At 38.1% G+C, this 27,676-nt stretch overlaps 1 protein-coding gene across 2 annotated transcripts in view; it reads left to right on the plus strand.

Annotated features, from left to right (window-relative positions):
• TNKS (tankyrase) overlaps nucleotides 1–27,676 on the plus strand; it is a 161,570-nt gene that overhangs the window by 39,118 nt on the left and 94,776 nt on the right. For both annotated transcript variants that reach the window (XM_019953442.2, XM_070781326.1), the window contains exon 3: nucleotides 2,833–2,928. In XM_019953442.2, the coding sequence (XP_019809001.1) occupies nucleotides 2,833–2,928 (96 nt within the window). The remainder of the gene's footprint in view (nucleotides 1–2,832; nucleotides 2,929–27,676) is intronic.

A 27,676-nucleotide genomic window follows, 5' to 3' on the forward strand; every position in this document is an offset into this window, starting at 1 on the left:
ATAGACCGCACTTGGTCTATCCCTGCCCACACTTTATCTGTTACTGCCCAAGGTCAAGGTTGGCAAACTATGACTATGGGCCATGCTCACCCCTTGTTTTTGATATGTCCTTTAAGCTAAGAATTGTTTTTATATTTTAAGTGCTTTCTTAAGCACATTTTGATATATGGCAAAACCAGTACAATATTGTAAAGTTAAAAAATAAAATAAAAAAATTCACCATAATAGTAAATTTTCTTATACATGAAAATTATACAAAATTCAAAATTTAATGAAGTTTTATTGGAACAGAGCCACACACATCCTGTAAGTATTGTCTGTGACTACTTTTCCTCTTTAATGATGGAGTTGAGGCAAGGCAAGACAGTAAAGAAGGCAAGACAGTTGGGACAGAGACCATATGATCTATAAAGCCTAATATATTTTCTCTCTGGGCCTTTACAGAAAAAGTTAAAATCTGAAGGTTTGGCTCTAGGACACAGCATAGAATTAATAGTTAGTGCTAGAGTTGAGAGTACAAATAAATTTTAAAATGTGTTTTAAACATTATTATTAGCTTATATGTATTATCAGTCGCTGTGCTTAGTACTTTTGCTGCCATTTCTGTTCTCATTTAATCTCCTCAGTGCTGTCCTTTTCTAAAAACTTAGGTAAGTTAGATCTTTTCCAGTCCAGTTATAGATACCTTTATTGCTCCTAAAGCTCTTAACTCTGCTCTATGGTGAGTTTTTTTACCCATATCTGATCAATTTAAATGGTTTGATATTTGAATTTTGTTATCAGCATCTGGCTTGGAAAATCCAGCTTCTTCTCTGTTGCTACATAACTCTGCAGTGATATTTCTGTGTGTTCAAGTCCAGTGAATGAAATGCATATGACTCAAAAATGTTAAGAAAACAGATATTTCTAGTGAAAAGATTAATCCTTTAAAAGTGAGCCAAAACAAAACAAAACTGCAGCTGAACTGTAAGGGCAGATTTCTGTTGCAGATAGCAAAGATACAACAGCTACGGTTGAGGCTTTAGGTGACTTTTGGAGGATCAGTAACGCTTTCAGTGTTTTGCCTCTGCCACTCATTAAACTGCAGAGTCAAAGCTCCCATCATATTATCGTCAAGGCTTGTTAAACTAACATATTTCTTTACTTCTTGTTTAAAGCAGGTTCTTAAGTTCTCAAAGTATGCAATTGAAAAAATAAAACTGAGCTTTTCATGGTAGCTGTTATTTCTTTGTTTTCCTACCCTTTGCATGTGATCACTCAAGTAAAGATAGAGCAATAACTGTCATCTTTACATTTGATACATGAGCCTGCTTCATGATGTAGACCCTTTACAAACCAAATCTTCATGTTGGGATTTCTTCTTGGAATAAAAAATTACATAATATCAGCGAAAGCTTATTCATTATATGAGGAAAGAATAAAACTGCAGTTTGATATTATGGTACTTGCTATTTTGTGCTGCTTAACTCTTGTCACTTTATAAACATATGGAAATGAATTATGTTCATTGCTTACAATCAAGAATGAAATATTATAGACAGTCTTGACAAAATCTCACTGCATCTTTTCAAGCCATGGCTAGTTGTTATTACCCCAAATCTCAAGGTACCCAGGGTTCAGTGCAAGAGATGCTGGTGTACATTGTCCTGGCAGCTGCCTCCCAAGTCTAGATGAGGCTCTTCCTTTGTACCTTATAATAAAGCCGTCGACTAAGTAGCTTGTGCATTAAAGGGAGAGGAAAAGCCTTATAAACAGCAGGATTTATTACTTAGTAATTTTTGAGGATTGCGTTCCCAATATTCCAAAAGATTGTATGTACTTTAGCATAAGACTGTTAATGAATGAAAATCTGGGACACATAAACAGTCATTATATAATGTCTTTAACCATTTATTTGAATTGAATATTTTCTGCTTTGTTTTAAATTTATCCTATAGAATATTGGTAAGTGGAAACAACTCCTGTTCTCTCCAGGCATACACAAAATCTTGTGTTAAATTTGAACTGTTAGAATAACTTGTGATTGAACATCCCTATACACACACATACCAGATGTATTTGAAATCTTTTGAATTAATAATTAAAGTGTTCTTTCTCTTGGAAGCCTACACTTCTCAAAATTCTCTGTAGCTACTTTTTATCCATAATAGCATGTGTAACATTCATGCCTCAGCATATATTATAGTGATCGAATTTCTGATTCTGAAAATTTTTGATGGCCAGGATTACTGTGGAAGGCAGTTGTTTTCTGCAGCTTGGCTGCAGGGAACCCGAGTTGCATGCATTACTGTGTCTGGTAAACTTCCTGGAAGCCAGCCAGTGTGTTCTGGTGAGTTTCCACATATGTAAGCGGTGAGCTCTAAAAGGCTTACCCAGTATTATAACCGTTCTGAGGCGAGGAAGCGGTGGGAAGTTCAGCAGTGAAGCAGCAGCAGCAACAAGCAGCCACAGTGGTAGGAAAGACAGGGCAGGCTCACCGTGAGCGGATTTCCCAGTGCGAGGCAGCGAGCACACAGCTCCCCATCCTGCTGCCCGAAGGAGGCAAACCCAAACTGTCTGTGGCAAGATTTCTCTAGTTTCATGTTTATGATGTTCAGTCACGTGATAATACTGTACCACAAGTTGCCAACTTCCCTGTACTCTAGAGAGGAGCCTTTGCTGCAGTGCTTTTTTTCCTCCTTTCTTGCTTTTTCTTCCTTTGCTTTTTTTTCTTGAAAGAGAAAAAAAATCGTGCAATGTATGTTTATGCCTACACCATGCCGAGGCGACACTTACCAGTAAATAATCTTTGTATCCCCGAGGTAAGATACTGTTTCTGCTTTCCCTGCACAGTGCTGCTGCAGCACGGAGCTGATCCAAACATTCGGAACACCGATGGGAAGTCAGCCCTGGACCTGGCAGATCCTTCAGCCAAAGCCGTCCTTACAGGTAAGGAGACAGAGCTGCCCAGTTATCCTATCTACGAGCTATTAGATCTATCAGCTTGCTTGTATAAAACCTTTATGCTTTGAATTTTATTTTATTTTTTCCTACTCATAAAGGCTCAAGAAATATATCCCATTACCTCTACTTTATTATTGATTTGTTATATTAATTGTTAACCTTAATTGCTATACTGTCACAGCAGAAGCAATAGGATTGCTTATTCTGCTTAGAATGTCTGAGAATTACAGCATGAAATGAAAACGTAATTATTCATATTTTAGACTTTCTGTTTTATGGTTTAGACCCTCGTTTCCTGTACTTCATCTTCTCAGTTAAACCTTGTGAAGACCTTCACTATGGAGCAAGCAAGGGCATTTGTGTTACTTTATAAAAGTAGTTTTGATCAGAAAGACAACCTGCTGCCTCATTGCTTAGGTCAATAATTAAATAAAATATGGTGCTGCTCCTCCCTTGCCACTCTATTTCTATTTTTTATCGTTATCTTCTCCCCATGATAACTAAGTAAGTACTTTTTAACTGAGGCCATGCATTGCCTTTTTACTTCAGATAATAAAAATTTGGGCTTAAGTATTGGTTTTATTAAGGCAGATGTCAAGAACAGCAAAGAAGGAATGCTGGAATAGAAAGGCTCTCAATAACAATATAGGAAATAATGCTATGAGTGATGTGATATTGAGCAACCATTTTCATTGATCTTCATTCGCAAAATGCTGCGTTGGGTCTATTTTTGTTTTTATTCTTAGCATCTGAGTTCTGCTGGCTTTGCCTTTTACTTAACTGACCTTTGTAATTTGGAGCCTTTTAGTCACTGCAGTGCTAACAGTATTGTTTTAGGGTGCGTGAAAGTAAATGCCTTTTAGCTTCCTTTTAAATTTGTCCAAGCTTGAGAAAAATAAATCTTGTATTCACTTTTAAATTTAGAGTCCATTTTTAACAAAGCCCCTGACATGAATGAAAAATATATACAGAAAGGTTTAAAATTATGTGGACTTTTGCTTAATTACTCTGCATAGAAGGACAACTTCCCTCAGTGTTAAAATTAATATAATCTCTGCTAAATCTGAGTTATCTGATTTATCTAAATTAATAAAAGGTTAGGTGATTCAGTTGCTGAATCAAGATAACATACACTAGAGGGATGAAGCTATTTTAAACCAGAGTAGATAAGGAAAAATTTAAATGTAATTATGAAGTTTTAAATAATGAAATGAAAGTCCCTAGCCTCCGGTCTGCTGTTTAGGTTCCACAGCCTTTCAGTTTTTCCATTTAACAAAGCCCTGGGCAACAGTTGCAGCCTTGAAGTGGTCTCTGACCAAAGGAGAAATACGATTCACAGCAAGAGAGGGATGTTGTAAAAGCTGACCAAGACTGTCCGTGCCTCTGTGTCCTCCTTCTGACCTTTGCTTCTCTCCAGCCCTCAGCACCTGCCTTGTGCATGTGCTGGATTTGTTCATTTGTTCATTTACTGCAGCACTGCTTAGAGCCACTTCCACTTTTTTTAAAAGACAAAGTTTGAATATGTTATTAAAAAGAAGAAACAATCTTCTAATTGGAAATGAATTTCATGGGAGATTATATTGCCTGTTGTTAGTTTGGGAAAGAAATTTGGCAGAATAACTCATAGACCCCAAAGATTTCCTTGGAGGGCCAATACTGTGTCTGTTAAACTTCACTTGAAAAGCATCTAGCCTGTATTTTGCTTAGTAGGAAAGTATTAAATTCTTCTTGGTCATAATACTGAGCTCATTAATTGTTTTTTTCAAGAATATGCTCTCTTGGAAATGATATACAACTTTTCAGGTATGATTTATAAGAAAAACATTCTAGTGGAAAATGTTTGTGGAAAATATAAGCTAATGATATTTACACATTGGTGTTATATAATGCAATGAAATATATTCTAAAATATGTTTCTGCCCATGCAGGTTCTCTTCTAAGCAGTTCTTTCTGATGGAATTATGGTGGAAGTAATATTTCCAAAGTTAAATTTAAAAGATTGAGCACTGATAAAAAGATAATCTTTTGAAAGGAAAGCCTTAATTTAGAGTTGTTATTGATTATTCTGGATGATGTGTCATTATTTTTATGCCAGATATAGTTGTAGTACCATTACTTACCTTGAGGGTGAAGTTTCTGTTCTTAATTTTTTTCCTCTTTGGGAATTTAATTGCCAAAGATGACTTTCCAGTATTTTTTATGTTATTGTTTTTGTGCATTAGCCAAAATTGTATATAGGTATATGTATAATCTTTAAAAGAAGTTAGCAAAGTGAAAATCTCTTTTACTGAATATTTTAAATATGTAAATATTTTAAATATGTAAATGACTAATACCCTCTTCTGTATAAAGAATGCCTGGGTTTTTACAGAGCTGTATAAAACAACAACATACTTCTTGTTTTACAGCTAAGGGACCCCAGCATATAGCCATCTGCTTTGAATAGTCATTTAGGCATTTTTAAGAGAATAACTAATTGGAAAAGCTCATTAAACTCTTTGTTGAATTATTATGTTAAGTGACTGATATGCTTAGAAGAGATCTTGAGGGTTTTTTGTTTTTGGTTTATAAGTCTGAAGTTCTGGGCAGTCAACTGAAGGACTTGGATATGGTTTTGTATTTTTGTTTGTTTTTTAGGAAACAAGGATAGGAAAAGTTTAAAGAAGCCTGTGTAAATTTCACTGAGGAACAGTTTTGGTGTGTTAAGATGATGAATTTTTAAAAACTTATTTATTTTGACCTTTGTTCCTAGGTATATAAATAAATTCATTTAGAAATTGGGGGAAATAGGAAAAGTACAAAAAAGAAAAAAATTGCTCATTATTCTGCCACCTAGAGAGAACATTTTGGTATATTTTATTTATAACCTTTTTTTCTGAGCACACACACCCCACATTCTTCTTTCTCTTTAATCAAATCAGCCTTATACATTATATATTGCTTAATAATCTTTTTTTAAAAATGAGTTATATGAATATCCCCAGAAGGTGCTAAGTATTATTCCGCAACATGAATTTATAAAGACTTCATGGTATCCTCCTATGGATACATTTTAGTTTTTTGAGTTAATCCTCTAGTAGGATTTAGGTAGGTTGTTTTCATCCTCTATTCTTTCTTATGAATTTAGAGTTATTTTATCAATTCCATTGGCATTATCTTCTTTACCATTCAGTTTTAGCATCCACACACGTTTCTATTTCTGAATGAAATAGAGAATTTGGTGAATGAGGGACTTCCTTTTTGAAGGACTGCACTGTATGTGGTATTATTTTGAGAGAGCTACATGTAAATTGAAGGTGGGTGACAAAGGGAGTATTCATTGAAGAGGATAAAGATGTAGGAGTGTTGGTTAATCATGTAAAGGGGATTCTGTGGGGCAGAGTGGGAAGTTGGGTCATAACAAGAAGTGACAGCAGATTGAGGCTGAGAGTTTGGAAAAGGCTAGATGGCCAAAGGAGAGTTATGGCTGGCAGAAGCAAGGATGATGGGGATATAACAGTGAGTTTAGGTGATCATGTTTTTGCCAAGGTAATTTGTCCCAGAAGTTTCCTAGTAGATTTAGGGGTAGGGGAATAAGGAAGAGGGATATATTTGTACCAGGGTGTCTCAAGAATAAACTTTAATCTGGATTCATTGCACTTCTGAGGAAATTCTAATCTGTGATTGATGGGCTGGCTTTTGGCTCCCTTTTTAGAAGGAATCAGCTGTGGTTCAGTCTAAAGGCAACATTGAGGAGTCTTAATGTTTAGCTTGCTGAGCCTGGTGTGCTAAATCAACAAAATTTATCTGGAATCCTATCTCTTTTTTGTGTTGTTGTTATTCTACTCCACTGCTTCCTCCTGCTTTTCAGATAAAATGAAAACCTTCAGCATGATCAGTGAATACTTAAAGTGATCTGAATCCTGATTGCTAGGTTTTAGTTAAGCAAAAATTTAGGATTCCTTTCTTTCTCTCACATTTCAAAACCAACCTGTCAGTAGTTCAGGTCTACATACTTTCAGATCCCCAAGCCAACCATTTCTTACCAGCTTCACTACCCTAGCCTTAGTACATGCTTTTTGTCGTCTTTCTTTCCTGACAGCAGTAGCTTCGTAATGGGTCTCTGCCTCCACTATAGCTGGAGTGAGTTTTCTAAAGCATAAATCAGTACTGTGATTAGAAAATTCATTAATATGTTCTCATTACCACTGAATAAAATCTAGACTCTAACCATAGCCTTCCATGGTCTGACCCCTGCCTTGCACATCTCTGATCTTGTCTTCTGTGTTCTCCCTTGAGCCCTCTGCTTCAGCTACAGCAGGATGCTTGCTGTTGCTCAAACAGATGAAGCCCATTTTGGTGTCTGGACCAACGCATGCTCTTTACTAAAACTGGAACACTGGCCCAGAGCGTCACATGGGTCATCAGTCAAGTCTCCACTCAGATGTTTACTCCTCAGGGAAGGCTTCTTGTCCTCAGTCCCGTTAGCTTACTTTAGCTCCCTTATGGATTTATTATTGTATTTTCTTTACAGTGTCTAAAATTGCATTACTTTGTTGTCATTATGTTTTTGTCCCAATAGAATGAAAGCTTCACAAGAATTTGGGCTTTTGTCTGTTTTGCTCATTACATTGTGCCCAGGACTTGGATGAGTACGTGAAACTGTTGAATAAACAAGTACATCTAGGGTCTGATTATTAAATTTTCTGCTTCTTAAAAATTATTTTGAATTGCTAATAGTCATGTACACCTCTAAAAACATAATGCATTAAAGTTTTTCCTGTTTTTTTAATCAGTATATACCTGATGGGTAAGATACTTACTGAACATTTTATCAACAGAATTCTTGGATAGCTCCTTTGATTGAGAATATTTCAGTTCTGGAAAGATCAGACTTCCTGCAGCTGTCACATCAGGATTCCAGGTGTCAAGCCAGGGCCTCATTTTAACTCTTCTTTGCTCGTTGTTCTGTTAATTGACTCCTTTGCACATCACCCATACTATGGTGTAGCCTATTGCCTTTCGTGTGTGTACATTTTTACTATGTCTCCCATGATTGAAGACAAGATTTACCAGATTAATATTGCCTGTAAGATTTATCATTATATTATTATAAAAAGTTAATTATTTAGATAATAATTAATAAAAATAAAAAATTAATGATAAATTGATTTATCCAACATTATAAATGTTCTTCTTAAGTCTTTGCTGTCTAAGCAGTAGGCTTGAATTCAGCATTCATTTGAAATATTAAGACAACAATATTTAGAATCTATAAGGAAAGATCTAATAATCAAAATGTTCGAGCTATTCATAGTTAAGAGGCAACTCAAGTAATGTAAGTGTGTAAGCCGTATATGAGTTATAGGCCGTTAGACATAAATATGAATTTCCCAGGTGGCTCAATAGTAAACAATATGCCTGCCAGTGCAGGAGATGTAGGAGACTCAGGTTCAATCCTTGGGTCTGGAAGATCCTTTGGAGAAGGAGATGGCAACCCACTCTAGTAGTCTTGCCTGGGAATTCTATGGACAGAGAAGCCTAGCAGGCTACAGTCCATGGGGTTGCAAGAGTCAGACATGACTTGGTGACTAAACAACACAACAACAGACATAAATACATGGAATGGAAGAGAATAGAAACTTTGTGTTTGGATAACCCGGAATTCTAGTATCTCACTCTCTTCCTATCAGCCTTTTGTGTAATTAACGCCAGCAGGCCTGCATCACTAAAACCAGCATGATCTTTCAGCTCATCAAAAATCACCTGTTTGTGAGGCATAATAACTTGTTAGTGTGTACTCTGAGAGCAACTGTCATTTTCCACAGTAAACTGTAGCAACCTTATAGTGTTTTCACTGCATTTTGTATTAATACCTCAACTACAACCAAATTGCTATTTTAAGTGATTCTTTTAAAAAATTCTTATAATAATTACTGTTAACATTTGCTTTCTTAAATAGCACATGGGACATTAGAATTCATTAATACTTTAGTATTATAAGGGTTAATAACTCTGTTCTTTGCCATTTTTATTGAACTTTTATTTTGACAATATTGTAAATTCGTATGCAATCGTACAGGGAAGTCCCCTGTACCCTCTGCATTGCTTTCACCTAGTGAAACAGCAGTGTCTAGCGAAACTGTGGTATGGTATCACAGCACTGCTGCACTCAAGGTACAAAACATTTCCATCACCAAAGATGTTCTTCTGTAGTTTTCCCTACTTGTAATGCCTTTATCTATTTTGGTATTAGGGTAATGCTGGCTTCATAGAGTGAATTAGGAAGTGTTCTATACTTTGGCCACCTGATGTGAAAAGCCACCTCATTGGAGAAGACCCCGATGCTGGGAAAGATTGAGGGCAAGAGAAGAAGGGGGTGACAGAGGATGAAATAGTTGGATGGCATTATTGACTCTATGGAAAGGAGTTTGAGCAAACTCCGGGAGACAGTGGAGGGCAGGGAAGTCTGGCGTACTGCAGTCCATGGGGTTGCAAAGAGTCGACGTGACTGAATGATTGAGCAACAGCAACTATCTGCTTTTATTTTCTGGATGAGATTGTTTTCTGAAAGAGATTTTTTTTGTTTTTTTTTTTTAAATAAATGTTTGGTTGAATTCACCAGTGAAACCATCTGGGCTTGGTACTTTCTCTTTTGGAAGAGTACTATTAATTCTTTATCTCTAATTGGTACAGTGGTAACTATGTTATGCATTTTTTCCTGGTGTGAGTTCAGTAGCTTCTGCCTTTCAAGGAATTTCATCTAAGCTTTCAGATTTCTGTGTATAGAGTTAGTTGTAGTTTTCCTTTGTTAGACAGTTTTTAAATGTCTTTAAGATACATAGTGTTATCCTCTGTTTCATTCCTGTTAATATTTGTGCTTTCTCTTTTTGTTTTCTAATTCTCTGTTGAATTTCTTACAACACTGCTTCTGTTTTATGGGGTTTTTTGTTTGTTTGGTGACAAGGCATGTGGGCTCTTAGCCTTACCCACCAGGGATTGAACCTACAGCCACTGAGTTGGAAGGCAGAGTCTTAACCACTGGGCCCCAGGGAAGTCCCTGTTTTTTCTGTGTTATTAATGTTGCTTAGAAGTTTGTTTTTTGACCTTTTTCAAAGGAGCTAGTCATTTTTTCATTGATTTTCTTTCTCTTTTCCGTTATATAGATTTCTGTTCTCATATTTATTATTTCCTTGTGCTTACTTTGAGCTTATTTCACTGTTTTTCTAGGTTCTTGAGGTGTTTAGAAAACTGATTTGTGATTTTTCATCTTTTCTAATGTGCCATAAATGTCCCTTTTAAGTACTGCTACTGTGACTGTGTCCCACAAATTTTGTATTTTCATTTTCATTCAGTTCAATGTGTTAGTTTTTAATTCTCTAAGACTTTCTCTTTAGCCCACAGATATTTAGTAGATGTATGTTGGTCAGAACCTTAAGTGTTTAGAGATATTTTATTATCTTTTTAATACACCTTCTAGTTTGATTCCATTGTGATTGGACAACACTTGTTATGTTTTCAGTTCTTCTCATTAAAAAATTTTTGTTTTATGGCCTAGAATGTGGTCTATTTTGGTATATGTTCAATGGGCATGTAAAAAAAAATGTGTTCTGGTTGTTGTTGGATGAAGTATTCTATATGTGTCTGTTCCATCCTGTTGGTTGATGATGATGTTGAGTTCTACTCTATCCTTACTAATTTTTTTTCCTCACGTGGCCTTGATTGGCATCATAGGAAGAAAGGAGCAGTGACTTCATTACTATTGGGCTGTAGTGAAAATCTGTGGAAGTCTATTGTCTCCACCAACATTGTGGTGAGGAGGGGCTAATTATTACCTGGAAAAGATGAAATCTTGATTCCTAATGAGCTTGCAAATTTAGGCTCATCCCAAGGGCTTTGCTTCATGAGTAGGGGTAGAGCGACAGGTTTTCTGTTTTTTTTTTGAGGTGTGATTTTTTATTTGCTTATTTATTTTTGGGATTTTTTTTTTTATAGTATTTGACTGGAAGAGGCAGTTATTGTCTAAAGGTTTACTCTCGTGTTAGATTATACTTGTCTTGGTCCTTTGGCTTGAGAGAACAGACTTTTGTTTGTCTGGACCTATTGGTGTTTTCTGAGTTGCTAGCTTCTTCAGTTCTTAAAGTCTGTATCAGTTCAGTCACTCAGTCATGTCCGACTCTTTGTGACCCTGTGGACTGCAGCATGCCAGGCCTCCCTGTCCATCACCAACTCTCAGAGCTTGCTCAAATTCATGTCCATTGAGTCAGTGATGCCATCCAACCATCTCATCCACTGTTGTCCCCTTCCCCTCCTGCCTTCAGTCTTTCCCAGCATCAGGGTCTTTTCCAGTGAGTCAGCTTTTCACATCAGGTGACCAAAGTATTGGAGCTTCACCTTCAACATCAGTCCTTCCAATGAATATTCAGGACTGATTTCCTTTAGGATTGACTTGTTTGATCTCCTTGCTGTCTAAGAGACTCTCAAGATTCTTCTCCAACACCACAGTTCAAAAACATTGATTCTTCAGCCCTCAGCTTGCTTATGTCCAACTCTCACATCCATACATGACTACTGGTGAAAACATAGCTTTGGCTAGACGGACCTTTGTCAGTAAAGTAATGTGTCTGCTTTTTAATATGCTGTCTAGGTTGGTCATAGTTTTTCTTCCAAAGAGCAAGTGTCTTTTAATTTAATGGCTGCAGTCTCCATCTGCAGTGTTTTTGGAGCCCAAGAAAATAAAGTCTCTCACAATTTCCATTGTTTCCCCATCTATTTGCCATGAAGTGATGGGACTGGATGCCATGATCTTCATTTTTTGAATGTTGAGTTTTAAGCCAGCTTTTTCTCTCTCCTCTTTCACTTTTACCAAGAGGCTCTTTAGTTCTTCTTCCCTTTCTGCCATAAAGGTGGTGTCATCTGCATATCTCAAGCTGTGCTTCTTCCAGCCCGGCATTTCACATGATTTCAGTATACAGCCTTGATGTACTCCTTTCCCAATTTTGAACCAGTTTGTTGTTCCATGTCTGTTTCTAACTGTTGCTTCTTAATCTACACACATATTTCTTAGAAGGCAGGTCAGGTGGTCTGGTATTCCCATCTCTTTAAGAATTTTCCAGTTTCTTGTGATCCACATAGTCAAAGGCTTTGGCCTAGTCAATAAAACAGAAATAGATGTTTTTCTGGAAATCTTTTGCTTTTCCTGTGATCCAACGGATGCTGGCAATTTGATCTCTGGTTCTTCTGCCTTTTGTAAATCCAGCTTGAACATCTTGAAGTTCTGAGTTCATGTACTGTTGAAGCCTACCTTGGAGAATTTTGAGCATTATTTTGCTAGCTTGTGAGATGAGTGCAATTGTGCGGTAGTTTGAACATTCTTTGGCCTTCCTTTCTTTGGGCAAGTTTTCCAAACTTGTTTTCCACTGTTGAGTTTTCCAAAGGCATTTTCACAGCATCCTCTTTTAGGATTTGAAATTAGCTGGAATTCAATCACTGCCACTAGCTTTGTTCGTAGTGGTGCTTCTTAAGGCCCACTTGACTTCACATTTCAGGATGTCTGGCTCTAGGTGAGTGATCACACCCTCATGGTTATCTGGGTCATTAAGATCTTTTTTGTATAGTTCTTCTGTGTATTCTTGCCACCTTTTCTTAGTATCTTGTGCTTCTGTTAGGTCCATACTGTTTCTATCCTTTATTGTGCCCCTTTTATCATGAAATTTTCCTTTGGTATCTCTAATTTTCTTGAAGAGATCTTTAGTCTTTCCCATTCTGTTGTTTTCCTCTCTTTCTTCTCACTGATCACAAAGGAAGGCTTTCTTATCTCTCCTTGCTATTCTTTGGAACTCTGCATTCAGATGGATATATCTTTTCTTTTCTCCTTTGCCTTTCGTGTCCCTTCTCAGCTATTTGTAAGGCCTCCTCAGACAACCATTTTGCCTTTTTGCATATTTGCAAAGTCTAGATATATGGGACAAAAAGGACTTGGGAACTCACCACCATGTCTTTCCTTGGGTTCCAAGGTCCTTAACCAGTATGCCTTCATCATTGAGAGTCTTCTCATGTATATTTTATATATGATGTCCAGGTTTTTAAAGGTGTACTTAGTGGGGAAAGTATGAAAAATGCATGTACTCCATTTTCCTAGAAGTAGAAGCCTTGAAACTATTTTTGATTGGTTCTTATTGTATTTGCAATTAGTCTATTCTCATATATATACTCTGAATATTTAAGCATTGAGTGTAACTGCATGAACAATAGGGACAGTTTGGATGGCATGCTTATTTTTCTAAGCTATCTGCTGATCAGAAACCTAAATTTAAGCAACTGTGAGTTATGAGGGGTATGATTGGACTCTCAGTTCCAGTCACATAGTCCTGCAGAGAACATAACTGTGTAGTATGTTTGCTTTTTTAGCTGAATCAAAAGGAAAATTACGAGTTTACAATTGAAATAATTGTGACCAGAAATAACAGTTATCAACAGCTTGCTGCTTTATCTATCAGTTGGTAACTGGTAGACAAGCCCATCTTCCATGGTCTTCTTTCTGTGCTGTTCATTATTTCCGTTTATTTTGACTCAGCCCTAAGGTTGGAATAGCCCAGCAGCCAGTATTTTCCTAGTTGGTCTAATGTAGGAGAATTATTTTTCTGAAACTTTAAACAGTCATTGAACACATGGCGTGAGGTTTTATTATTTAAAAAAATGAGGTGTCCCTGAGTGGAATAAAGGGAGTAATTGGTAATTATTTCAGATCAAAGAAGCTCCATAATTAAAGTAAGTTAGTGTTGGAGAGTTTCCTGGTAGAATTTTTGTAGAAAACCATCTTTTCCTGCTGTACTCCAGCTTTGTCAGTGTGCCTGCCTAACGTTACTCATTCATAAGGCTGAGGAAACTGGAGCAGGATATGATGATGCAAAAAATATAAGTTGACCTAAAACAAACACCTCCCCTTTGAACATATACCCGCTTTTATGCCTGATATTTTCTAACAGAGTTTGCCTTACACCTACGTTTTCACACCTTCCAACATACTGTATAAGCAGATGTCAAGAAGGAACATGTGCTAGCTGGTAAGAAGAGGCGAACGAGTTGTGTATACCCTTTTACTTAGGGAGCAGTTTAGCCAAGCTTTGGACTGGGAGGGTGTTGACGACCTAGGAGACAAGGCTTTTCTTAACCCTTTCCCCTCTTTACAGAGGAAAAGGCATCACGAGCTGCAGGTTCATGGCCATGCTGTAAGACTACGGCATTCCACCAGGCCCTCAGTCAAGAATGGGGTAAAAAGAGCAATTTCAAACAAACCCTGAATTCCTTCCATTAAGCTGTTTTGCAGTAATGTGATATAGTAACTATGAAACTATTTTAGGTGTACTGTAAGATTGAGCCAGGGTGTTAGAAGTAAATGAGTTAGGAGTTCTTTAGGGAAAAAAATGATTGATTTCAGGACTAGACTGGGGAAGGTATTACGAACCTGGAATATTTTAATGTGCTGGCAAGTAAAGAAGTGCTCAAAAACTAATGCAAGCAGGTCTGAAGGACACAGGGGCATGTCAAAAGGACGTCTTGAAGGGGCTCCCACTGAGCAAATCTAGGACAATTTGACCATCAAAATAAGTGAGAGTAAAGGATTATAACCCATTAGATAACATAGGAAGAGCTGTGTTCATCCAGTGATCATAAATGTGTAGAGAGAGTTCCTCTCACTGCTCAAATGCTCATTGATAAATGTGGATTGAACTGTTGGAACTGGAAAATCCCCATTTGCAGCCACGGGTAGCAGACTGGCTGGGACAAGAATCCTTAGTGGATGCTAAATTTCAAGGACCAGATTTGATGAAGAGCAGGATATTTGTGTGGTTCTGAGCATGACTGCCAATAGATTGATTATTACTTGGGGGGAAACAGTAACTATACAGTAGAGAAATCTGACAGTACACTTGTTGAGGAAGCAAAATTAATATAATCGGTGAGAGTCAGATAAGCCTTGAGAGCTGGCAGATGTAATACCTGAGAAGGACACAGCATCTCTCATGTTGTATTCCAGCCAGAGATGCATAACTAAATCTCACCAGGAGACATTCGATGAATACAAATTTAGGTGCATTCCACAGAATAATTGGCCTGTAGTTTTCAAAAATGTCAATGTCAGGAAAGACAAAGGCTGAGGAATTATTTCAAATTAAAAGAGATTAAAGAGACATGGCAACTGAATGCAAAATAGATGATCCTGGACTGGAAGGGGAAAGTGCTATAAAGAATATTATTGGAACAGTAACAAAATTTGAATGTGTACTCTCTATTAAATAAAAATATTGTACCAGTGTTAAATTTCCTGACTTTAATTACTGTATAGTGCTTACATAAGAAAATATCCGTGTTTTTAGGAAATAAACAGTGAAGTAATAAAAGACAAAGAGACATGATGTATTGCAAGTTTCTGAAATAGTTTAGAAAAATTACTTATTGCTTCTGTGTACCTACATAGAGATATAGAGGAGAAAGAGAGGATATAAAAAACATGGACAAAATATTAAAAATTGGCGAGAGGCATTCCCTGGTGGCTCAGATAGTAAAGCGTCTGCCTTCAATGCAGGAGACCCAGGTTCGATCCGTGGGTCAGGAAGATCCCCTGGAGAAGAAAATGGCAACCCACTCCAGTATTCTTGCATGGAAAATTCCATGGACAGAGGAGCCTGGCGGCAGGCTACAGTCCATGGGATCACAGAGTCGGACACGACTGAGCAACTTCCCTTTCAAAAGAATTCTCTGTACCTATTTTGCAGTTTTTCTCTGTGTTTGAAATTATTTCAAATGAAAAGATCTTAAAAATTAGTACTCCGGGCACACACACAAAAAATGTGACAATTTGGTTAATAAATTATATGGTTACCCTGTACTATTTTTTTGTACTTTTCATCCTCGGATAGTTTCATTTTTTTTCATTACTAGTGTTTATGAAAAGCTTAAGCTCTTTTTTTTTTTCTTTACATTTTACTTTTAACTGCCTTGGTGTCCTCTTCTATTTGTTACTACCTCAAAATTAAATACTTGTTTCTTTTCTATGAATACAAGTTTCTTTGCCTTGTTTTAGATTGAACACCATCTTATGGTCATTGTTACAACTGTTAACTTTCCCTGTTTTCTGTCTTGTTCTGAAGAAAACTCTTGGGCACTAGATTTGTTGACATTGTTTTGAAAGAAATATTATTTGTACCCTTTTGCCTTTTTTTTTTTTTTTTTTCGGTCTCCTCCAGAACACAGTAAATTCAGTGTTCCTACTTGGGCAGGAGTATATTCCCTTTGGTTCTTTGAGGATACATGGCCATAGTGGGCCCGAGGTTGGTACTGACTATTTCCTAAGAAGCTTTTTGATCAAATGAGCCTTCTCGTGCTTCTGTGAAAGGAGCAGTATTTTCTTTTCTCAGGGAAAGGATAAGGTTTAGTTACAGTGTCAGTAGCTTAAGGATATCTACTGAAAAGTGTGTATTTGGGACTTCCCTGGTGGTCCAGTAGCTAAGAGTCTGCCCGCAGCCCCAATGCAGGCGGCCTGGGTTCGATCCCTGGTCAGGGAACTAGATCCCACATGCTGCAACTAAGACCTGGTGCAGCCAAAAAAAAAGGAAAAAGGGTGTGTTTGATCATCAGCGTCTGACAGTCTTAGAATTGCTAGACTTTTTTTGCTGTGGACATTGAAAGTCATCTGAATTGATAGCCTGACAGGGCATGGAGAGAAATACAGTGAATCATATACTCGTCTTTCTAAATGAAAGTGGAAAATATAATCTGAAATAACTACAAGTATTGTTTTTTATATGCGTGGATTTGTTTTAAAAGAAGTAGTTATTAGGAAGTTAATTAGACAGGAAATCAGTTCTAGATAAGGAGTGCTTGACTATACTTTGATTTGTGGATTATCAGAATTTCATTATCCCCAGTTTGTATCATGTTTCTTTTCTTTCTGAAGCAGAGGAACATTCTATGTATCAAATTTTATTTATGTTTTTTCCCTCACAGTTTTTCTTTGTGGGGAAAAATTCATTGCTCTTTATAATTCTAGTTATATGTATTTGGCTTCAGTGTTTGGAAATGGGCCCCAGGTGAGTGAAGAAGAATCCTTCTTTCTTTATTGATGTTCTAATCTTGCCACATGTTGTTTTTCGATTATTCTATTATCCTCCATTGTACTGAAGATGAATGATATTTTGCTTATGACAGGACATAAAAATGAATCTGGTTTTTAAGAAGTTATTAGAATGCCAGTGGCAATAACAGATAGACATGGGAGAGGATCCTTTCCTCCAGAAGAGCAGCTGATTTTGTGAACTTCTTTACAAAATAAAGTCTTCTTTTTTGAAAACCTGCTAAGAGAAAATAAAATAACTGCTTGCCTATACTCTTTGTAAAACAAAAACATGCCAGGTAGTAATGTTAATGATGATTTATAGAAGAAAAGGCTGGCCATAAAGTAGAAGGAAAAGAAGTTCAGTTAAGAATAGAAGTAATCTTTATACCAGAAGTTTACAATATTACTCATTCCTTTTTCTTAAGGATATGTTTTTATACTTACCCTTCTTCATATTTTAATTCTTAATTAATTGAGAATTGACCCTTACCCTTAATTGACCCTTACACGACTAGAACTTCATAGAAAATTCTTGGATCTTTTATATTTCCCTATATTCATCTTAATTATGACTTTTCAATGTCAATGTTACTTTCTCTTTTATTTGAAGTACACTTTGGGCCAAGTTCAGTTTAGTTCAGTTGCTCAGTCGGTCCGACTTTGTGACCCCTTGGACCACAGCATGCCAGGCTTCCCTGTCCATAGCCAACTCCTGGAGCTTACTCAAACTCACGCCAATGAGTCAGTGATGCCATCCAACCATTTCATCCTCTGTCGTCCCCTTCTCCTCCGCCTTTAATCTTTCCCAGCATCAGGGTCTTTTCCAGTGAGTCAATTCTTCGCATCAGGTGGCCAAAGTATTGGAGTTTCAGCTTCAACATCAGTCCTTCCAGTGAATATTCAGACTGATTTCCTTTAGGATGGACTGGTTGGATCTCCTTGCAGTCCAAGGGACTCTCAAGAGTCATCCTCCCAACTCCACAGTTCAAAAACATAAAATCTTCGGCACTTAGCTTTCTTTATAGTCCAACTCTCACATCCATACATGTCTGTTGGAAAAACCATAGCTTTGACTAGATGGACCTTTGTTGGCAAAGTAACGTCTCTGGTTTTTAATATGCTGTCTAGGTTAGTCATAGCTTTGCTTCCAAGGAGCAAGCATATTTTAATCTCATGGCTGCTGTCACCATCTCCAGTGATTTTGGAGTCCAAAAAATAGTCTCTTACTGTTTCCATTGTTTCCCCATCTATTTGCCATGAAGTGATGGGACCAGACGCCATGATCTTCATGTTTTGAATGTTGAGTTTTAAGCCACCTTTTCCTCTCTGTCCCTTCACTTTCATCAAGAGGCTCTTTAGTTCTTCTTCACTTTCTGCCATAAGGGTGGTGTCATCGGTGTATCTGCTGCTGCTGCTAAGTCGCTTCAGTCGTGTCCAACTCTATGTGACCCCATAGATGGCAGCCCACCAGGCTTCCCCGTCCCTGGGATTCTCCAGGCAAGAACAGTGGAGTGGGTTGCCATTTTCTTCTCCAGTGCATGAAAGTGAAAAGTGTAAGTCAGATCGCTCAGTTGTATCCAGCTCTTCACAACCCCATGAAATGTAGCCTACCAGGCTCCTCTGTCCATGGGATTTTTCCAAGCAAGAGTACTGGAGTTGATTGCCATTGCCTTCTCCCTGTGTACCCGAGCTTACTGATATTTCTCCTGTCAGTCTTGATTCCAGCTTGTGCTTCATCCAGCCCTGCATTTCACATGATGTACTCTGAATATAAGTTAAATAAACAGGGTGACAGTATACAGCCTTGACATACTCCTTTCCCAATATGCAACCAGTCCATTGTTCCATGTCTAGTTCTAACTGTTGCTTCTTGACCTGCATACAGATTTCTCAAGAGGCAGATAAGGTGGTCTCGTATTCCCATCTCTTTAAGAATTTTCGACAGTTTGTTGTGAAATCCACACAGTCAAAGGCTTTGGCGTAGTCAATAAAGCAGAATGGATGTTTTTCTGGAACTCTCTTGCTTTTTCGATGATCCAACAATTGGATGTTGGCAATTTGATCTCTGGTTCCTCTGCCTTTTCTAAATCCAGCTTGAACATCTGGAAGTTCTTGGTTCACGTAGTGTTGAAGCTTCGCTTGGAGAATTTGAGCATTACTTGACTGGTGTGTGAGATGAGTGCAGTTGTGAGGTAGTTTGAACATTCTTAGGAGTTGCCTTTCTTTGGGATTGCACCAAGTACCATGTTTAAATGTTGTGGATAAAACTGTATAATCTAATTCCTTATTTGTTTGACTGTCTGGGTTTTCCTAAGTATTTTTCAATGGAACACTTTGTATCTTTTCATGATGTAGAATAACATAATAGGTATTTACTATGTTTTATGTGTTTTAATGAAGCTCAATAACTTTTGTATTTATCTGATTTAATTCAGTTCAGTTCAGTCGCTCAGTCGTGTCTGACTTTTTGTGACCCCATGAATCACAGCACGCCAGGCCTCCCTGTCCATCAACAACTCCCAGAGTTCACTCAAACTCATGTCCATCGAGTCGGTGATGCCATCCAGCCATCTTATCCTCTGTCGTCCCCTTCTCCTTCTGCCCGCAAATCTCTCCCAGCGTCAGGGTCTTTCCCAATGAGTCAACTCTTTGCATGAGGTGGCCAAAGTACTGGAGTTTCAGCTTTAGCATCAATCCTACCAATGAACACCCAGAACTGATCTCCTTTAGGATGGACTGGTTGGATCTCCTTGCAGTCCAAGGGACTCTCAAGAGTCTTCTCCAACACCACAGTTCAAAAGCATCAATTCTTCAGCACTCAGCTTTCTTTACAGTCCAACTCTCACATCCATACATGACCACTGGAAAAACCATAGCCTTGACTAGACAGACATTTGTTGGCAAAGTAATATCTCTGCTTTTCAATATGCTATCTAGGTTGGTCATAACTTTCCTTCCAAGGAGTAAGCGTCTTTTAATGGCTGCAATCACCATCTGCAGTGATTTTGGAGCTTCAAAAAATAAAGTCTCTTACTGTTTCCACTGTTTCCCCATCTATTTCCCATGAAGTGATAGGACCGGACGCCATGATATTCGTTTTCTGAATGTTGAGCTTTAAGCCAACTTTTTCACTCTCCTCTTTCACTTTCATCAAAAGGCTTTTGAGTTCCTCTTCATTTTCTGCCATAAGGGTGATGTCATCTGCATATCTGAAGTGATTGATATTTCTCCCAGCAATCTGGATTCCAGCTTGTGCTTCTTCAAGCCCAGCATTTCTCATGATGTACTCTGCATAGAAGTTAAGTAAGCAGGGTGACAATATACAGCCTTGACATACTCCTTTTCCTATTTGGAACCAGTCTATTGTTCCATGTCCAGTTCTAACTGTTGCTACCTGACCTGCATATAGGTTTCTCAAGAGGCAGGTCAGGTGGTCTGGTATTCCCATCTCTTGAAGAATTTTCCAGTTTCTTGTGATCCACACAGTCAAAGGCTTTGGCATAGTCAATAAAGCAGAAATAGATGTTTTTCTGGAACGCTCTTGCTTTTTCCATGATCCAGCGGATGTTGGCAATTTGATCTCTGGTTCCTCTGCCTTTTCTAATACCAGCTTGAACATCTGGAAGTTCACGGTTCACGTATTGCTGAAGCCTGGCTTGGAGAACTTTGAGCATTACTTTACTAGCGTGTGAGATGAGTGCAATTGTGCGGTAGTTTGAGCATTCTTTGGCATTGCCTTTCTTTGGGATTGGAATGAAAACTGACCTTTTCCAGTCCTGTGGCCACTGTTGAGTTTTCCAAATTTGCTGGCATATTGAGTGCAGCACTTTTACAGCATCATCTTTCAGGATTTGAAATAGCTCAACTGGAATTCCATCACCTCCACTAGCTTTGTTCGTAGTGATGCTTCCTAAGGCCCACTTGACTTCACATTCCAGGATGTCTGGCTCTAGGTGGGTGATCACACCATCGTGATTATCTGGGTCATGAAGATATTTTTTGTACAGTTCTTCTGTGTATTCTTGCCACCTCTTCTTAATATCTTCTGCTTCTGTTAGGTCCATACCATTTCTGTCCTTTATTGAGCCCATCTTAGCATGAAATATTCCCTTGGTATCTCTAATTTTCTTGAAGAGATCTCTAGTCTTTCCCATTCTGTTGTTTTCCTCTGTTTTGTTGGATTGATTGCTGAGGAAGCCTTTCTCATCTCTCCTTGCTATTCTTTGGAACTCTGCATTCAGATGCTTGTATCTTTCCTTTTCTCCTTTGCTTTTCGCTTCTCTTCTTTTCACAGCTATTTGTAAGGCCGCCTCAGACAGCCATTCTGCTTTTTTGCATTCCTTTCCATGGGGATGGTCTTGATCCCTGTCTCCTGTACAATGTCATGAACCTCCATCCATAGTTCATCAGGCAGTCTATCTATCAGATCTAGTCCCTTAAATCTATTTCTCAGTTCCACTGTATAATCATAACGGATTTGATTTAGGTCATACCTGAATGGTCTAGTGGTTTTCCCTACTTTCTTCAATTTCAGTCTGAATTTGGTAACAAGGAGTTCATGATCTGAGCCACAGTCAGCTCCCGGTCTTGTTTTTGCTGACTGTATAGAGCTTCTCCATCTTTGGCTGCAAAGAATGTAATCAGTCTGGTTTCGGTGTTGACCATCTGGTGATGTCCATGTGTAAAGTCTTCTCTTGTGTTGTTGGAAGAGGGTGTTTGCTATGACCAGTGTGTTCTCTTGGCAAAACTCTATTAGCCTTTGCCCTGCTTCATTCCGTACTCCAAGGCCAAATTTGCCTGTTATTCCAAGTGTTTCTTGTCTTCCTACTTTTGCATTCCAGTCCCCTATAATGAAAAGGACATCTTTTTCGGGTGTTAGTTCTAAAAGGTCTTGTAGGTCTTCATAGACCCATTCAACTTCAGCTTCTTCAGCATTACTGGTTGGGGCATAGGCTTGGATTACTGTGATACTGAATGGTTTGCCTTGGAAACGAACAGAGATCATTCTGTCTTTTTTGAGATTGCATCCAAGTACTGCATTTTAGACTGCTTTGTTGACCATGATGGCTACTTCATTTCTTCTAAGGGGTTCCTGCCAACAGTAGTAGATATAATGGTCATCTGAGTTAAATTCACCTATTCCAGTCCATTTTAGTTTGCTGATTCCTAGAATGTTGACGTTCACTCTTGCCATCTGCTGTGTGACCATTTCCAATTTGCCTTGATTCGTGGACCTGACATTCCAGGTTCCTATGCAATATTGCTCTTTACAGCATCGAACCTTGCTTCTGTCACCAGTCACATCCACAGCTGTGTGTTGTTTTTGCTTTGGCTCCATCCCTTCATTCTTTCTGGAATTATTTCTCCACTGATCTCTAGTAGCATATTGGGCACCTACCGACCCAAGGAGTTCCCCTTTCAGTATCCTATCATTTTGCCTTTTCCTACTGTTCATGGGGTTCTCAAGGCAAGAATACTGAAGTGGTTTGCAATTCCCTTCTGCAGTGGACCACATTCTGTCAAATCTTTCCACCATGACCCGCCCATCTTGGGTGGCCCCACATGACATGGCTTAGTTTCATTGAGTGAGACAAGGTTGTGGTCCATATGATTAGATTGACTAGTTTTCTGTGATTATGTTTTGTGTGTCTGCCCTCTGATGCCCTCTCACAACACCTACCGTCTTACTTGGGTTTCTCTTACCTTGAACGTGGGTTATCTCTTCACGGCTGCTCCAGCAAAGCGCATCCTCTGCTCCTTACCTTGGACGAGGGGTATCTCCTCACGGCCGCCCCTCCTGACCTTGAATGTGGAGTAGCTCCTCTCTCCCCTCCTTTGCCTGCGCAGCCGCCGCACCCTGGACGTGGGTTTGCTCCTCTTGGCCGCCTCCCGTGACGTCGAGCATGGGGTAGCCCACGCCCGATTTAATTAAATGGGCTTGATTTAATTAAATGGGCTTAATTGACCAGTGAGTCTATTCCTCAGAAACTATGGTGAGTTCTTAGTGTCATAATTAGGGAATTTTGCTTTGTGTTGTGAGTCTGCTGCAGTAAGGAGGTGCATGGAAGAAGGTGCAGAAACAAAAAGATTTCTTTGAGTAGTTGCAGCGAGTCCCTATGCTTAGAATCTTCCATTCATTTTCCCTTAAGACACTCATGTATACATTATGTCTTCTAGTAAACTATATAAAGCTTGATGTCCAACACAAGAAAGATTAAGAGCAGTGGGAGATGTGCTTTTTATTTACTCAGCAAGGGATGATTGCAACAAAGCATTGTGGGCCTCTGTAAATCTTTCCCACTGTATCCGAACTCCTTAGCTGAAAAGTACTTTTACAGGGAATATATCAAAAGGTGTCTCTGGTAATTTTGATATTCTTTGATCTTGATCATCCCAAGGTTAACCTTACTTACCCAAACATACAAGGCTATACTAGTTGGGAAGGTCTCCCGGGGGGAGAGCATTGCAACCCATCCAGTGTTCTTGGCTGGAGAATCCCCATGGACAGAGGAGTCTGGCAGGCTATAGTCCAGGGGTTTGCAAAAAGACAGACATGACTGAGCAACTAAGCACATACTTTTGGAATTATTTATTAGAGAATTGTTCTCCCCTTGAACATTTCTAGTTAGACTATAATATTGGAAAGTAAATAGATCACTGTCTGCCTCCATTGCATTCAAGAATCTGTTGGTTATATGGATGGCAATGATCGAGAAGTAAATTGGGCATAGGAAGAGTTTCCAAAGAGAAGTTTACCATTTTTTTAACTTGTAAATCTGTGCTCAGCTAAACAATAAAAATGTTAGAATAATTTTTTCATTATCAATTAATTAAGTGTTCCTTTTGAGAAAGAAAATAGAACTTTATAAATGGGAACTGTTTTAATACATCTGGGCCACAGATAGAAACAAGGTCATGGTGCACTCACAGCATAGCAAACATCTTCTTCATCTGGTTAATATGAATGACAGCTCTCTTTTGCCATTTTCTAATAGCATACAGTCTAGAAGAAACCTTTGCTTCCTTAAACCCTCTCCCAATACTCTCAACTCAGCTCAAAAGCTGTAGTGGAGTCTTAACACCCTGTGACTGAGGTGCCAGCTGTCCCCTATGGCCTGTCTTTTCCCTCACTGTAGCAAGTAACAATCCCAATGTATTCACCTGTAGCTGTCTTCCTGGTGGACTTTGGCTGGAAGACATCAACATTTTCCTTAAAGACGTTTCTTAGATTCAAATTACTCCCCCAACACTTAAAAGGTGAATGAAGGATTTGTTAACTGTGTGTGTGTGTGTTCAGCTCAGCATGTTTGTTGGTACTTACATGTTCATTTTGATAGTTGTTAAGTATATAAGGATAAGGAAGACACTATCTCTGACCTCTAAACTGAATGATTAGTATGTTTTCATATGATAATAACAGTGAGTCTGGTTAATTTATAAATCTCTTTCCTTCATAGATTTTAATCATTTTTACCATGTTTCATCTGAAGGCAAAAGAAAATACTTGAAAATTTGTTAACTTTGTGTAGTGTAGGGTATGGAATTCTGATTACTAGTACCACAGAATTTATAAAGGAAATTCTTACTGAAAATGTATTTGTATGCGTGTGTGTGTCAGAGAAAAAGAGATGGGGAGTCATAATGATTTACACAGAACCACTGATGGCAGTTTTGATGATATAGTATGTGCCTTTCCGAAGAGAACTTCTGGAATTACTGTTAGTTCCAGCATCTGCCCCAGGATATATCTATTTCCACAAGTCATTTTCAGTAAAATGTGAAAGTTTCTCAGTTTCATCTATGTCATGAAAACTGTAGATCTTCATCTCACACAAAGAGAATGAATCTTAATATGTTTCTTAGTTTTGCTCTTCAACAAATAACCTTGCCAAGTCTTCTTAATATTCCAAGGCAAATCAGTGGACCCTGGGATTTAAAATTTTACACTTCCAAACAGCTACAGATATTTCTTTCCACACTGGATTAGAAATGTTTGCCTTAAATCTTTTAAGATTATCAAAATGAGCAAACACTAGGCTGTCAAGAATCTGAAAATACCTTCCTTTTATACTCACTCACTCTTAGGTATTCCTTGTCAGGATTCCTGGGTAATTATGTGCAGAAGCCATTATACAAATGACTGGTTTTATCAGTTAAGCCACATTTACTCAAAACGAATGCATAGTATTTTTTTGCTAGCATAGAATGAGAGATTATGTATGGAAAGAAACATTTTCAGTATTTAAACAGTGCTAGTTACCCTTAACTATAACTTTCTCCAAATGATATGGTTATTATTATATAATCACAAATTAGAAGTATTAAATTATTTGAAATAATTATATACTTTTGTCACACTAAGATTTCTACAAACATTATTTAATTTTGTGTGTGTGTCTATATGCTACTGGGCTAGAGACAAATAACTTGAGATGGTGACAGGTGGGTCAGAGTAATGTCGTCTTTCATGAACACGACTGGCCATGAGCTATCATAGCTGTCACTTGTCAGACTGTTCGTTTTATGTATAAAATAAATTTCTTAATGGTGTCCTTGAAGTGAGACTCAGTTTTAGTTTAGAATGTTGTATACCATTTTTTCTTTGATTTTCTTAGCACTGGTTTCTCATCAGGTCATTTCTGGAGATACTTTCTGTTTAAAATGTGTAATAGTACCTTTAGTGAAAACATGTTATCTCTTTCTAGCATATAAACGTTGGTTTATCACTGCAAAGAAAATACGACTAAATAAATATACCTACTTTTGTGTCTCATAAAAATGTACGTAAACTCAAAATATGGAAAATTTATTATTTTACCTCTTTAGGAGGACTACTATCAGTAATAGCCTGCTGAAAGTATATAGTTACTATACTTCTTTATGTTGTTGTTTAGTAGCTAAGTCATGTCTGACTCGGCGACCCCATGGATTGTATCCCGCCAGGCTCCTCTGTCCATGGGATTTCCCAGGCAGGAGTACTGGAGTGGGTTGCCATTTCCTTCTCCAGGGGATCTTCCCAACCCTGTTGTTATAAAGTAACTGATTACACTACACTCCCATAATACTGAGAAAAAAACGAATATTTTATTAAGTCAGTGAAAGGAAAACAGATCAAGTAAAAACCAAAATCTGCTTTAGTAAACATAATTTGATATAAGAAATCTTTCAGATAGGTTTGCTTTTTACCCATATTTTGAAGTCATTTATAGAATCTTGAAAAGTCAGCTTTTATTAAAAATTTATCCATTAGGAATAGTCTTGAAAAGAAATTTAAGGTAATACCACTTCACACCCATTCAGTTCAGTTCAGTTCAGTTCAGTCGCTCAGTCGTGTCCGACTCTTTGCGACCCCAGGAATTGCAGCACGCCAGGCCTCCCTGTCCATCACCAACTCCTGGAGATCACTCAGACTCACGTCCATCGAGTCGGTGATGCCATCCAGCCATCTCATCCTCTGTCATCCCCTTCTCCTCCTGCCCCCAATCCCTCCCAGCATCAGAGTCTTTTCCAATGAGTCAACTCTTCGCATGAGGTGGCCAAAGTACTGGAGTTTCAGCTTTAGCATCATTCCTTCCAAAGAAATCCCAGGGCTGATCTCCATGGCTACTATTTTTTTTTAAGAGAGAGAAAAAATAAATATTAGCAAGAACGTAGAGCAGTCGGAACCCTTGTGCACTGTTGGTGGGGATGTAAAACGATGTGGTGGATGTAGGAAACGCTATGGAGGTTCCTCAAAATTAAAAATAAGATTACCGTGAGGTAGCAACTCAGGTTCAAAAGAGTTGAAAACAGAGACTCAAGAGAGATAATTTGTACACTCGTGTTTGTAGTAGCATTATTAGAGCCAAAACGTAGAGGCACCTTAAGTGTCCATCGAGAAATGAGTGGATAAACTAAATGTGGTCTGTACATAAAGTGGAATTTTACTCTGCTTTATAAAGGCCCACCACTCATTAGTCCAGTATTCTTATAGAGAAAAGTAAGTTCTTTGCATAATATAAAGGACTATATGTTTGACTAGTTTACTATTGCTATTAATTTTTTCTTATACTAATTCAAATAGCTCTCTCCCCAAAACTATTTGCCTTGCTTTCAGGAACAAGACATGTTCGCAAAAAGCTAAAAAGTAATAGCGACCCAAACTTTGTACTGTAAAGAACTGTTATACGTATGTGCTTATAATAATTGTTTTTGACTGAATTAGAATCATAACAGTTTCATTCAACAATTTCAAATTGCCACATCAAATTTTGTTTTTATTCCAATTTACGATGCACTTATATCTGAATCCTGTCCTATTGGTACTCCCTCCTCCCCGTGCCCGCAGGGATTTCCTGTGTAATAACCTGGTGGTACTTTCATTTTTATATCTAAAATTAGATACGGTAGACTCTCTCATTGTTGCAATGGAGCTTCCTCCAAATACAACATTTCTTTTAAGAAACACAGGCAGCTCCAGGGATGGGAACGTGGGATAGGTATGCCTTTTTTATAAATAAAGTTCATTGTGCACTTCTGGAGATATAAGAAAGAGTATAAAATATGGTCCCTGACTTCAAGGGTCTCAAGTTGGGCAAGGGACACAGACCCACAAGTGATTTTTCATACAACATGAAAAGTATTATGGAGCACAGA

Source organism: Bos indicus, chromosome 27 (genome assembly GCF_029378745.1).
Source record: "Bos indicus isolate NIAB-ARS_2022 breed Sahiwal x Tharparkar chromosome 27, NIAB-ARS_B.indTharparkar_mat_pri_1.0, whole genome shotgun sequence".
Lineage (NCBI taxonomy): Eukaryota > Metazoa > Chordata > Mammalia > Artiodactyla > Bovidae > Bos > Bos indicus.